The 13,931-nt window shown below is 41.7% G+C and overlaps 1 protein-coding gene across 1 annotated transcript in view; it reads right to left on the bottom strand.

Annotated features, from left to right (window-relative positions):
- si:ch211-158d24.2 (multiple epidermal growth factor-like domains protein 9) overlaps nucleotides 1–6,792 on the bottom strand; it is a 117,063-nt gene extending 110,271 nt beyond the window's left edge. The window contains exon 1 of the mRNA XM_039621254.1: nucleotides 5,883–6,792. Within this exon, the coding sequence (XP_039477188.1) occupies nucleotides 5,883–6,435 (553 nt within the window). The 5' untranslated portion in view covers nucleotides 6,436–6,792. The remainder of the gene's footprint in view (nucleotides 1–5,882) is intronic.
- Nucleotides 6,793–13,931: the final 7,139 nt, after the last annotated feature.

Consider the following 13,931-nt stretch of genomic DNA (forward strand, 5'->3'; position numbering starts at 1 on the left):
ATGTCATAGCACTCATGTTAAATAAAACAACAGCACACTAACATCTAAGTGTTGGTAAAATGAATTACACTTTGAGAGCGACTTTATGAATGAGGAAATGAATGTTGTGTCCCACAGGTGGATCAGGTGCAGCAGGAGGGGAGGAGCGAGGAAGAAATTGAAACTTTGCAGTTTACAGGGTCTGTTACCATGGTGACTGATTTAGTTTTTCCTGGAACAGAAAACCCAGAATTTCACTCATCTCAGGATTAACAAACTCAAGAGGTTTAAGCTAAGCTGCTTCCTGGAACAGGTGCCTGGTGGATGCTAAGATGTTCCAAAATCCAAAAGGATATCTGGAATCTGGACTAGTTCATATTCAAGATGGTCTCTCAATTGTTCTCATTTCAATCTGATAATGGAAGCTGTGGCATCAAACTTTGGTGCAAATCAATCCATAACAACAAACTAACAAACCAAATCCATCACATAGCCTCCCTGCAAGTAATTCTGATAATGAGGTTCACTCCTGTGATGAGATGACAGAAAACGATGAAACTTATTGTGCTCCATGTCTAAAAGTAACAATTGGCCAGATGAATAACTCCTAAACATTTGAACTAGTGTTTTAAAGCCTTTTTATAGCTGATTATGCTGTCACTGTGATTGCAGCATTGCACAGCTAATGGAATCGGTGTGATGCACCATGTTTGGAAATAGCAAAGTCTTTATGCTAGCATTTGTCATAAACCAGTTTAGTCCAACATTACACAGACACCTGCCTTACACACTTATCTGGAAACTTTGGAACTGGTAGTGGAAGACAAATTTAATTTGAAAATGGACCAAATGTGAGCATGCCTAGAAACAAAGACACTAGGAGATGCCCTAGCTTCCACCATCATTCACTTTAAGCTGCACAGTCCAACCACAGTCCCCTAGTATCATCTGCCTCTAGGAGCTGCCCACTATGTTGTGCTAAGGATGTGCACAAAGTTACACTTTGCTCATCCAGATTTTTCAAAGGAAACCTCGTCTTTCTTTGGCTGGTTTCTGTTTTGCTGAAAGCACGATTCACTTATGCTTAAAAAAACAAAAACAAAACAAGATTCTCATTTCATGGAGCCTCTACACGGTCTAGAGATAAGTGTGCAACTGTGCTGCATATGAAGGGTTTCTGCAGAGGATGTAATGACAGACATGTGGATGAACCCACAGAGTGCCAATCTATTATTCATCTGATCTCAGGCTAGGTGTGGCAACTGAAGGCTCGACTGTGTGTCTCCATTCTGTGCTGAGGAGTGAGACAAAGAAAACAGACAAATAAGAGAGCAGAACAGCATGTTTTTATAAGTGGTGTGCACACAATACCTTAACTAGCATTAAGAGAGGAAAGGACAGCTGAATTTTAATGAATTCCTGCTCAGGCGTCCTACTCAGATTATACTCCTCTGCCACTGCTGCTTGGAGTTTTATGTAACTAATAAAGGCCTGTGGTTACGCAAGCTTGTTGAATATACAGTCTGGGCCTTTGCTACAGCAATGTCCGCCGAGGAACTGTCAGCTCTGATCACGCCTGAAAATGTGTGCGATCCAGCGAATGCATCACCTCTAACACACGCACACAGTTCATTCTTAAAATCCAGCTTCCACTAGGTGTGAGATGATTCTGTGAGGCCACAGCGACAAGTTTGACTTAGATTGCACTGGAACTGCGTGCAGAGAGGAAGAGAAGGTGAGGAGGAACCGAAGCACGAGTTCATCTTTCTCGTATTTAACTTTCTGTAAAGGGTTTTGACAGCATGGCTGCTGGTATTCAGACACAGGCAGTGGCAGACTGCTCGCCATGAAAAAAGAACAAGAAAAAAAACAACTACCTCCTGTCCTGCCTAATTTAGAGCTTGCTATGGTGAAAACAATCATTGTGCTTTGAGATTTGTTTGGAGAGTCAAAACACATTATCTTCCATGAAGCACTGGGAGATTTTTCAAAGTAAAGCTGTGGAAAAACACCACATGGTACTGGTCTAGGGGGGCTGTGCCCTGGAAGAGAATCTACTGAGGTAGCTGAGTGATTCTTTATCCCGAATGATGTGATGATGTCGTGTGAGTGGCCTTCACGCTACAAGAATAGAGAGTGTCGGGGGTTTTGAAGTTACAAATCTAAATAAGGCCAGCTGAAGTTTCCATTTATGACCTCACACGTGGCTATGCGTTTCATTTTGACCTCACGGTTCACGTAACAAAGTGGATCAAATGACTTAAAAGGAGAAATGACTTAGGCTACGTTCACACTGCAGGCAAAAGCGCATCAAATCCGATTTTTTTGACCCTATGCGACCCATATCCGATCATGGTATGACAGTGTGAACGGCACGAATCCGATATTTTCAAATCCGATCTGGGTCACTTTCGTATGTGGTACTGAATCCGATACATATCCGATGTTTTAGAAAGCGACAGCTGTTTGAACGGTCATGTCGCATTAAATCCGTCTTTTACGTCACTGACACAAGACAGACGCCAATTATCAGCGCCGGAGAAGTATGAGAAGCGCCCGATAAGACATCGCGAACGCTTCCTGGCCATCCAGCGTAGATGTCAGTGAAACTGTTGGGAAGACAACGTGAACATTTTATTTGTACTGTATAATCTGCAGATTCTGACAGAAATCTGCAACTATCCTTTGAAGCACCGCCTCTCTAAAACAGCAATAAGGATAATTATTAGGTTATTTACATTATTATGTAAATAACAGAATAATTTAAAGCAAAAATTGGGAAACGTAAAATCCGAAGTCTTTATATTAAGGGGCATCAGTCAAACCATATTGTTTGCTCTGGGTCTAAACAGATCGCGTTGTGTTTGACGTCTTCTTTTGCGTATGCGGGCCGCTTTGAGCGTTCACACTAGAGCGCATTTGCTGTTGCATTTTATTTGTAGTGTGAACAAGCAGAGAAAAAAAATCGGATTTGATCAAAAAATCGGAACTGAGCATTAAGACCTGCAGTGTGAACGTAGCCTTAGAGTATATTTGCATGAATCGCAGTTCAAAAATAATCGTTATTTATCATACAAAGGGCTTGCGTGCAGAACCTGTTTTTCCTCTTTGGGCTAACTTTTTTTCTGATTGGCTGTCAATTATGAACAGAAGGTCTGAACAGCAGGTGGGTGGGGCTTCTGTGATCCCAGCCAAAGTTCAACATTTTAACTTTGTTGCTCACTCACTTATTTCTGGCTCCATACTTTAACCTCCTAGGACCTGGCGTCCACATATGTGGACATCACATTTTGGGTTATTTAGACCAAAATACTCAATTTTACTCTACAAGGGCCTGATATCCACTTACGAGGACATTATACTGCTACTGTTCTATCGAAATTTTAAACGAAAATCCTCATATGTGGCTCTTATTTTTGTTAGAAACAAAAATTAGGTAAAAATAAATAAATAAATAAATCTGGTAATTCTTTGTTTTTACATTCATCAGGTCCCAATCAGCCCAAATATCAAAGAGAAATTAAAAATGCATGCCATGGAAGAGTTCGGGTCTTAGGAGGTTAATCCTTGAACTCTACTAGAGCAGCTTTACATGATTTAGTTCAAAACCATTCTTAGTTAACATACACTAGAACTAAGAACTGAGGAGGCTCACCTCCTCAGTTCACCTTTTAACTGAGGCAAAGCTGTTTTAGTTTCATTCTGCTTTAACCCATCTTTCTAGCGATTGTCTGTTCACTTTTGTGCCCACAGCGAGAGCTGTGGCTGATGACCATATTAGGGATATTACCGCTATATATAACCAAGAGCACAAAAAACAGCCTGAAACTCAGTGTTTAGAGCTGCAGCCTGAGCTTTCAGCTGACAGGAATTACTTGTACATACATTAACCTCATTATTTGAACAATCATTCATGTCAAATCTGTGCATCCACCATTGTAACAGTGTGCATATGACAGAAAACAAGGTAAACCAATTCAAAAGCTTATTTTATCCAACCACCATGCTTACGGCCCAAACAGACTGCCTCACTTACATATTATGAAAAGAAAAATAAACTGAAAAGGGTGTTTCTCAAAACATTTAATCAGTCAATAGAATTTTTTTCTTGTTTATGTGCCATCTTATAGACTTATATACACTCACAGCTAACTGTAACAGTAAAACCACTTACAGGTGAAATGGATAATACTGATATGGATGTTACTTTGTAAAGGGCAGCTCCCCTAAACACTGCTGCAGACCAAGCACACCCCTATGCCTCCACCCCCTGTTGAAAAAGTACTTCCTGATGGCGGCAGCCTCTTGGCTTGAGGAACAAGACAAAGACTCCAGGGTGTTTATGTGGCCTCTAAGCTCCCACAGGATCCCCTGGTAACATGCAGGTGCCTGACAACACAGATGAACACCTTGAGGGATTCCATTTCCATGACATATCAGGTCAGAGCTGGGGAATATTGTGATTGTTGTGTTCATTTCCGGAATACAGTTTTGATCCAGCACCAAGAAATAACCTCTGAGCTACCACCAGGTCACCGGTTCTCCACTTGGCAGCAGAGTTAGTTTGTATTTTAGATATATGCCTCTTTCAGAAAATAGAAGATTTTGCCTCTCAAATTAGGCCTCTTATGTATATTTTAGCATAACGCTACTTCTGTTATAAGGTTTAAGCCGAAACCTAACTCTAAACAGTCCAAATCAAAGATGTTCTTTAAAATTGTGCCACTGAACATTTGTGCATCTTTAATGGCCCATCTACCAGGAGTTCAACCGGAACCCAAGCTTTACTTCTTTCCTTCCAAAACCAGTCAAATCTGGAGATTTCTCAATAGGTATTTATGGCTGCAGCACACCACGACCAGCTTTCTTAATCCACCACCATCACTGGGATGAATGCTGACAGTCAGGTAGGACACAGTGAGGAGAACAAAGGGGTCAATGTAAAAAAACAAAAAAAACAACATGACTAGATTGGACCCCCTGGTGTGGGGAAGCCAATATCATTCAAATACAGTAGCCTGGATTTTACACTTAGGCTCAGAAGGTGTGCAACTGTGTGTGTACATGTTGGTGTGTGTAGTGCACCATAAAGCTACAACCAGAACACAGTGTGGCCCGAGGAGATAGGGGATGAAGGTTTTACAGACAAAAAGGGAATAGACAGTGTTGAACAAGAACACATAAAAAACATTTTTATGTGGTTTCAACAGGATCAGGGTTTAAAAAAAAAAAAAAAAAAAAAAAAAAGCCAAAGCACAAAGACTCTCCATCTGCTGAAGGTAAATTTTGGACATTTGTGCGGTATTTGTGACAGACTGGAGAACAACACCATGGATGCTGAGATGTGTGTGAAGTGTGAGAGGAGGAGGAGGAGGGGGCAGACTCCCCCACTGTCATTGCTCATTCATGGCTTGGCCTGCCTAGCCATTTTGCTTGGATGGCCTTGTTCTGAATATGCAAAGGAAACAACAATGGAGAAGATGAAGCAGCTATATGAGCAGCGTACTCCCTGTCAGCTGCAAACATGGCTGCTCTCACTATACAGGATGAAGGCTTTGGATGAATTCTCTGTGAATTGGAGAAACTGAGCGAACAACAACAGGATCACACACCCCCTCAAGCCCCCCACACCCAACCCTGAAATATATGTCACACTCGTCCTAAAATAATATTTTTTTTTCTTTTTAAAAAAACCCTATGTTAGAACGGAGCTATGCACGGGGAGCATCTAGGCTCTTGCTTATTTTTTTCAAAGGGACACACAATGCACTCTGAGGCGTCTGCCCATTGTTGCAATCTGGTTAATTCGGTGGATGCGTCACGGAGCCACCATCCGAGCCTACTGATGTGACTGCGCCACACAAATGTTAAATCTCCAAAGGTTCCTGCTCCAAAGGACTCACCCTGGCTGCTCTCCACTGAGGTAACAGATGTGCCGATATTATCCGCAGCCCAGGCATCGTTGGCCGTTCGCTGGGAAACCATGGACACCAAGGTCTGCAGCATTTTCTCCGGAGTGAAGAGGGATGTTCGCGCGTCGGCAGACCGCTTGCGCACGGCGGTTAGCCTGGAAAACGGTGTTGTTGTTTGTTCTTTAGTGTCTGGAATTATTCCAACATCAGGGGCGTGAATTGTGCTAGTGGGGGTGGGTTTCGGGTCCGTGGTTGGCGTTTTGGAGATGGCCGTGGTGGTGGTGGTGGAAGAGTCGGCTGAAACAATAGTCGGCAACGGTGTGAGTCTGGCTGAAGGCGAGAGAGTGAACCAGCTCTCTGGTAAAGTACGAAGCATGTCGTTGCGGAAGGTATCCCAGGCATCGGAGGCTGAGCCGCTTTTCCCGGAGATAGACGACGCATCGTAGGTACTGATGCGGGGCGCAGCTTCAGAAAACCCACTATATACATACAAAATAAATAGCAAAAGCAGAGATATGTACATCATTAAGGACGTTAACGTCATATTCAGCCTCAGCTCTCCATGTAAGCCCCAGTAATGGTCTTCCTCAGACCGTTCCCTGAATGGACGTGTACTCCAGCATTGATGTCTCCCGGCGGCGGCGTACACTGCTGTTTGTTGCCCTATGAACCACCGTCAACACTTCACCTGCGCTGCAACCTAGCGCGAGCCGCTCCTCAGATCGACGTACCAGTGAGCCAATGGGAGCCCAGGAAGAATGCCCCCGGGGCACTCGTTTGCTCGTTGATTGGATAGTCCCTTTTTCACGCCGCAGACAATAAGTTGTAAGTCTCACCCTCCCCGAAAATTATAACCAGTTTTCATTCATGAAGTGGACCACGCTAGGAATCATTTTTTGTATTGATAGAGTACTTTGTAAAAACAATATGGTTAATGTAAGTTTATTATTTTTGTCCCATTTTACACCTCAGTATGCGCCCGCTTAGGTATGGAAATTTCCAATAATTGCTGGCCTAAAGGTCCACTTATTGCCTTGTGCTTAATAACATCACACGCATTAACAGTCATAAAATATACTAGCATCATTAAAATTTTCCTGGAGCTACTCTTCCTGAAAAGCAATCTACAGCTTAATAAAAAGCTCTGTGTGAAATAAAGGTGACTTGGGCATAAGTTTGAGTGGATCATGGGTATTTTCTCTCCTGACATGTGAAAAAGAACACGTTTTTGCTAAACCCTGGTTGTGAAACCGCATAATCCATATTCCATGTCCTCACCAGTGACATGGTGGCATATTTGGGCCAAGCATCAAACAGGAAGCTGACCATGGAAAGAGCAGGCTGCAAAAGATCACGGGTTAAACAGCAGGCAAGCTTAATGTACTACAAAACAAAAAAAACCCCAAAAGCAGTAATATCATTTTTCCGTTTTTAGTTTTTCCATTTACCCAAAATGGGACAGCAAGGCTTTGAGCGAATGGAACAGTGCTAAAAGGTTTTGCTAATAAAAAAATGAGTGAATCCAGCAAACATTTAAACGCAGAGTAACCATCAGCTAGCCACAGTTAAAAAACCACAATGAAAGCTGAACAAGCCTTCTGCCAAGAAGATGGTTTGTCAGGTCTTCAGTGTTGTTATCCAGCACATGTGATGTGGGGAGAGCCATAGTCAGAACATGCTGCTGCTTTACAGGGAGTGCAGAATTATTAGGCAAATGAGTATTTTGTCCACATCATCCTCTTCATGCATGTTGTCTTACTCCAAGCTGTATAGGCTCGAAAGCCTACTACCAATTAAGCATATTAGGTGATGTGCATCTCTGTAATGAGAAGGGGTGTGATCTAATGACATCAACACCCTATATCAGGTGTGCATAATTATTAGGTAACTTCCTTTCCTTTGGTAAAATGGGTCAAAAGAAGGACTTGACAGGCTCAGAAAAGTCAAAAATAGTGAGATATCTTGCAGAGGGATGCAGCAGTCTTAAAATTGCAAAGCTTCTGAAGCGTGATCATCGAACAATCAAGCGTTCATTCAAAATAGTCAACAGGGTCGCAAGAAGCGTGTGGAAAAACCAAGGCGCAAAATAACTGCCCATGAACTGAGAAAAGTCAAGCGTGCAGCTGCCAAGATGCCACTTGTCACCAGTTTGGCCATATTTCAGAGCTGCAACATCACTGGAGTGCCCAAAAGCACAAGGTGTGCAATACTCAGAGACATGGCCAAGGTAAGAAAGGCTGAAAGACGACCACCACTGAACAAGACACACAAGCTGAAACGTCAAGACTGGGCCAAGAAATATCTCAAGACTGATTTTTCTAAGGTTTTATGGACTGATGAAATGAGAGTGAGTCTTGATGGGCCAGATGGATGGGCCCGTGGCTGGATTGGTAAAGGGCAGAGAGCTCCAGTCCCACTCAGACGCCAGCAAGGTGGAGGTGGAGTACTGGTTTGGGCTGTATCATCAAAGATGAGCTTGTGGGGCCTTTTCGGGTTGAGGATGGAGTCAAGCTCAACTCCCAGTCCTACTGCCAGTTTCTGGAAGACACCTTCTTCAAGCAGTGGTACAGGAAGAAGTCTGCATCCTTCAAGAAAAACATGATTTTCATGCAGGACAATGCTCCATCACACGCGTCCAAGTACTCCACAGCGTGGCTGGCAAGAAAGGGTATAAAAGAAGAAAAACTAATGACATGGCCTCCTTGTTCACCTGATCTGAACCCCATTGAGAACCTGTGGTCCATCATCAAATGTGAGATTTACAAGGAGGGAAAACAGTACACCTCTCTGAACAGTGTCTGGGAGGCTGTGGTTGCTGCTGCACGCAATGTTGATGGTGAACAGATCAAAACACTGACAGAATCCATGGATGGCAGGCTTTTGAGTGTCCTTGCAAAGAAAGGTGGCTATATTGGTCGCTGATTTGTTTTTGTTTTGTTTTTGAATGTCAGAAATGTATATTTGTGAATGTGGAGATGTTATATTGGTTTCACTGGTAAAATAAATAATTGAAATGGGTATATATTTGTTTTTGTTGTTGCCTAATAATTATGCACAGTAATAGTCACCTGCACACACAGATATCCCCCTAAAATAGCTAAAACTAAAAACAAACTAAAAACTACTTCCAAAAACATTCAGCTTTGATATTAATGAGTTTTTTGGGTTCATTGAGAACATGGTTGTTGTTCAATAATAAAATTATTCCTCAAAAATACAACTTGCCTAATAATTCTGCACTCCCTGTAAATGTGTTTTTTATATTGCATAATAATCAAAAGGAATCCGGTTTTAATGTTGTATTGTTTTTAATTTTATAAAAAAAAAAATATCTTTACATACCTGTTTTTCTTCATTGTGTTTTCAGCAGTACCTATCTTGCATGTGGTGAAACTGTCTAGAACACACTGACAGGTTTAATGTTGCATTAAAATACTCATCCGTAAGAATTATAGGACATTTGCTATTATACAACTACAACAAGTATGTAATTGAATTATATTCAAGCAATACATTTCCATTTTTGTTCTACTAACAAAGACCAGACCACTTACAAGATGTTTGGTTTATTAAAAATTTAAAAGGGTAAAGCTTGAAAAACTCAGAGTGCTGTCTCAGTACAGTGTCCTCCTGTGAATCCCGTGGTTCCTGTGCTGAGAGAGTTACAAGAAAGAAAAAGAAACACAGGTGTGGGACGATCGGGTAAATGCAGATGAGGTGTAGTTTTCCTTTGAGCTGAGGGTGGCCCGCAGACCTCTCAGCTGGATAGTTCAATTTTATATAAATAAATTTAAATGAATTCCACCAGGAATAGAATTATTGTGACACTACAAAAAAGCAAAGCTTTATATTTTATAGGTTATTTATAAGTTAATTTACTCATTTTACAATCAGTTTTCATTCCTAATTTTTAAAAGGAAACAACAAAAATGTGCCTGCAAAAGTAGAATGAAAAAAATTCTGCAGCATAATTGATTACCCCCAGCCTAAATCGGTAATAACATGCACTGCCTTAACTACCCAAATGTTCCCTAAAAATATGGACATAGCCTTCGTTCCACTTCAAACATACAGTTAATATCTGCAGTATCACACAAATGCATCACATGTTGATTTTATAGCAAGCAAGTTTGTTTGTTTTTTAAAGTTAAAAAACCTTTTATTCATAATGTTTTCTCATATTTGTTAGCTGTTCACAGTGCCCGGTACTGGTTAGAAGAATTCTCCAAAAGTTGATTCGGTTCATGTGGACGTAACGCTTTCAGTGGGAAAAACGTTTCGTCACTCATTCAAGTGACTTCTTCAGTCTCAGCTGACTGCAGGTTTCCCCAACCTTATAAACAGTACATTTGTGTAATGACTGAAACCAGCCCACTGAAGGAACAATGGGCTGGTTTCCTTCTGTGGATTGGTTTCAGTCATTATGCAAATGTACTGTTTATAAGATTGGGGAAACCTGCAGTCAGCTGAGACTGAAGAAGTCAATGAGTGACGAAACGTTTCTCCCACTGAAAACGCCACGTCCAGATGAACAGAATCAACTTTTGGAGATTTACTTACCTGGATGATTGTGAATGCATCAAGACGTTAGAATAATTCAAATGTTCAATTACTGTTTGTGCTGTGTATCGGTAAAGTAGCTTTTCACACTTGACACTTGTTAAGTCATTTGTTGATGCTACTAATGCTCTCCTTTGCAGTGCTCCTCTCCTTGCTGCTCCAGATTTCATGTGCCATTTCAAACTCAAGGTGGATGCCAGTGCTGTGTGGGCTGGAGCAGTTCTCCTGCACGATGACCAGATTGACCATTCACTCTGTTACTTCTCAAATAACAACCATCAACTGCACAATAGTACAGTTGAAAAAGATATCACCAGATATGTATTTATTTATATTTACCCCTGATATGTTTGTTGAGATGAGAGGATTTTGTAAATAATCTTTGTCAAGTAGTGAACTGTGAATATTTCACCACTGTACATATCAAACACATTCCAGCAGTTTATCAGAAGTGAGTTTTTAACCTTTTTTTCCTCTTGTTCATTTATAGGGAGCCTAGATTAGAGAATTGCCTTTTCTAAATTTTGCTCTTTATTTTCTGTTGTGGAAGCTCAACAGAAGCTTTTTTTTATGTTTTGGCATTCCCTACTTCCAGAGCAAAGAACCTGCTTCTAGCATCTTAAATGGTACTGTGCTGTTGCTCTTTTCTTGGGACTGGTGAGGAGGAGTACGGATTGGGGAGTCATGTTATGTTTAGGTTGTGCCCACGCAAACGTGTACACGTTTATTTTGAAGGTCACCACAGGAAGTAAGGGGATGGTCACTTGATTTCTTGTAGTGAGTTTATAATTGCCAAGTGTTTGTTGCCCCCTAGTGGCCTCACGGGGCGATAACAAGTCAGTTTGTTAGAAAAGCTCGGAATTACATGGCCATATTTAGAAACAGTAATGTAGCACATGTGCATACTGTGAGCAACACACATGATCCGTTACACCAAGAACATATATTAAACACACACACACAAAGAAACAAAAAAGGAACCGTGTGTAACAATTTATGTAATTTGACAATATTTTGAAGGTGTTCACCAGAAAAATTTTATATGTTACTGTGTCCAAGCTAACCTGCTTATCCTGCAAAAAATACAGAGAACTGTCATGCAACATTTGAAGTACACAAAACTACTATATTCAGTTTGTTTTGCAAGATGTTTCACAAAATAAAAATACACATTTTATCAAAACATCATATACAGATCCAATATGTGATTAAAAATTATGACATTACATATAAACTTTAAATTTGCAGTTTATCAAACTTATCCTCAAATTTATTTCATCGAAAAATTAAATTCCAGTCAATGCAATCTACAAAAAGCTACTTGGGTAACAAAATCTATGTACCCCCAAATGGTCATCAAAAATGTATAAGCTAGTGATTAAAATTGACAAATCAATTTCCCTTCCAACGTTAAATGGGAATGAGATCTTTCCATCCGTCCAGATCAAAACTTTGCCACAAACATGCTTATGGGCCTTACAAAGTTGAATATATTCACCTGTTGCACAGACAACTCTATTCAGAGCTAAATTGTATGCTATATAGTCCTGCACACCTGTTCAACGGTTCTGCCAGATATGTGAAGACCTAGGCACATGGTTTAGTTGGTGCCACCCAACCTCACCCAAGCTGTGCATCTTAGGTGACATAAGTGAACAAGATATGGAAACAAATTCATCATATAGACTCCTTCCTTTCTTATGCCAAGGAAATTATCCTCATGAACCGGAAATCAAGACCAGGAGGTACCTCACGGTCTTACCTGCCCCAGCCATCCTCCCCACTCCCTCATCCAACAAATCACTCACACAAGTAAAGCTGGGCTTACACTGTGCGATTTTTGGCCCATTTTGAGCCGATTTTTCAGTCGTGGCACCGTTTTGTTGATCGGCCCGAATTTGGCCTTCATCGTGCATCGTTCATCGTGTAGTATACATGGGGTAACGAGAAGCGATTAATACCTCACGACCAGCTCCCGATCATCAATCGCTTGGTCAGGAGGATTTCAAACCTGTTTGAAATTATCTCGACCGTCGTGAGGGTTTCAAACCTGTTTGAAATTATCCCGACCGTCGTGAGGGTGTCACCGCAGCCGCTCACACGCAAACACATAAATGTCGGTGAAAAAGACGGAGTAGCACAGCAGTGCAGCGTGTGATCTGGACACAAGCGATGGAGGCACTTGTAGAACTTTGGAAAGCTCATCTGAGTCTTTTCGATGTGGCATCACAAAATTATCACGACCACAACAACCGTGAAAATAGTTGGATCTACATTGCTGCTCAATCACAGCTGCCTGATCAATGTTTTTCATTAGCAATTTAGCAAAGTTGATGGTGGTGGCGTGAGTCTGTGTGAGTGAAAGACAGAGAGGGAGAGCGAGCGACAGATTTTCTGTTATAACCTTCATTTTTATGGACGCACAGTGTGAGCACTCAGGTCGCATCAGAGCATCGGGCCATATAGTGTGAGAACCTGCATCATGACCTGCGAACTTCTAACCCCTGCGAGTCAATCATGCAGTTTGAGCTGAAGCTGAATCGTGACTGGAAAAATCGCACAGTGTATGCCCAGCTTTATTCGCTGCACTGCTGTGCTACTCCGTCTTTTTCACCGACATTTATGTGTTTGCGCGTGCGCAGTGTGAGCGGCTGCGGTGACGCCCTCACGACGGTAGGGAGGGTTTGAAATCCTCCACACCAGGGGTCTGCAACCTTTTACACCCAAAGAGCCACTTGGACCCGGTTTCCATGCAAAAGAAAACACTGGGAGCCACAAATACTTTTTGACATCTAAAATGAAGATAACACTGTATATATTGTTTTTTACCTTTGTGCGAACAACTAAGATGTGCTGCTTATGAAATCCATGAAGTGCTACAGAGAAAATTACATTTTATTTATGTAATCAACACATTTTGAACTCTTAAAGAAATATAACAAAAGCAAAGACACCCAGCTGAACTAAAATGATCCATGTAGCAAACAAAAACTGTTGTGAGCCGCCACCCTTATACCTCCTTTGGGCTTTTGGAGCCTTGACCTGACTTTTAAAAAATAATTGGTAAAAAAGCTCTATGCTGCTGAAAAATTAAAAATAGATATTTGCAAAATTCTGCCTAAATACGGTATGTATTTTACCTGGTTAATGTGTGCGGCGGGGGCGTGGTCTGCAGCGCCGCTGCAGGGGAGGCGGACGCACCTGAGCGGCACCCGCAATCACGCCTCGCCGCCTTAAAGTCTGTGCTCTCTCTGCTGTTGTTGTTGGTGGTGTGTGTCGGGCTGTGAGCTGCGAAGCTTCAGCCGGCTGTATGCGTACAGCAACCATGTGTGAAAAGTGCTCAATAAAGAGATGCTGAAAAGCGCGTTCATGCAAACATCATCGGGTCTGCCGTGGTATGTTTACAATGGGACTTCTGCTCCTGAACCTCTGCACACAGCGTCTGCTAATCGGTGCTGTGCGAAGTCAGTTTAAGCAGGA

This window comes from Oreochromis aureus, linkage group 12 (assembly GCF_013358895.1).
Source record: "Oreochromis aureus strain Israel breed Guangdong linkage group 12, ZZ_aureus, whole genome shotgun sequence".
NCBI lineage: Eukaryota > Metazoa > Chordata > Actinopteri > Cichliformes > Cichlidae > Oreochromis > Oreochromis aureus.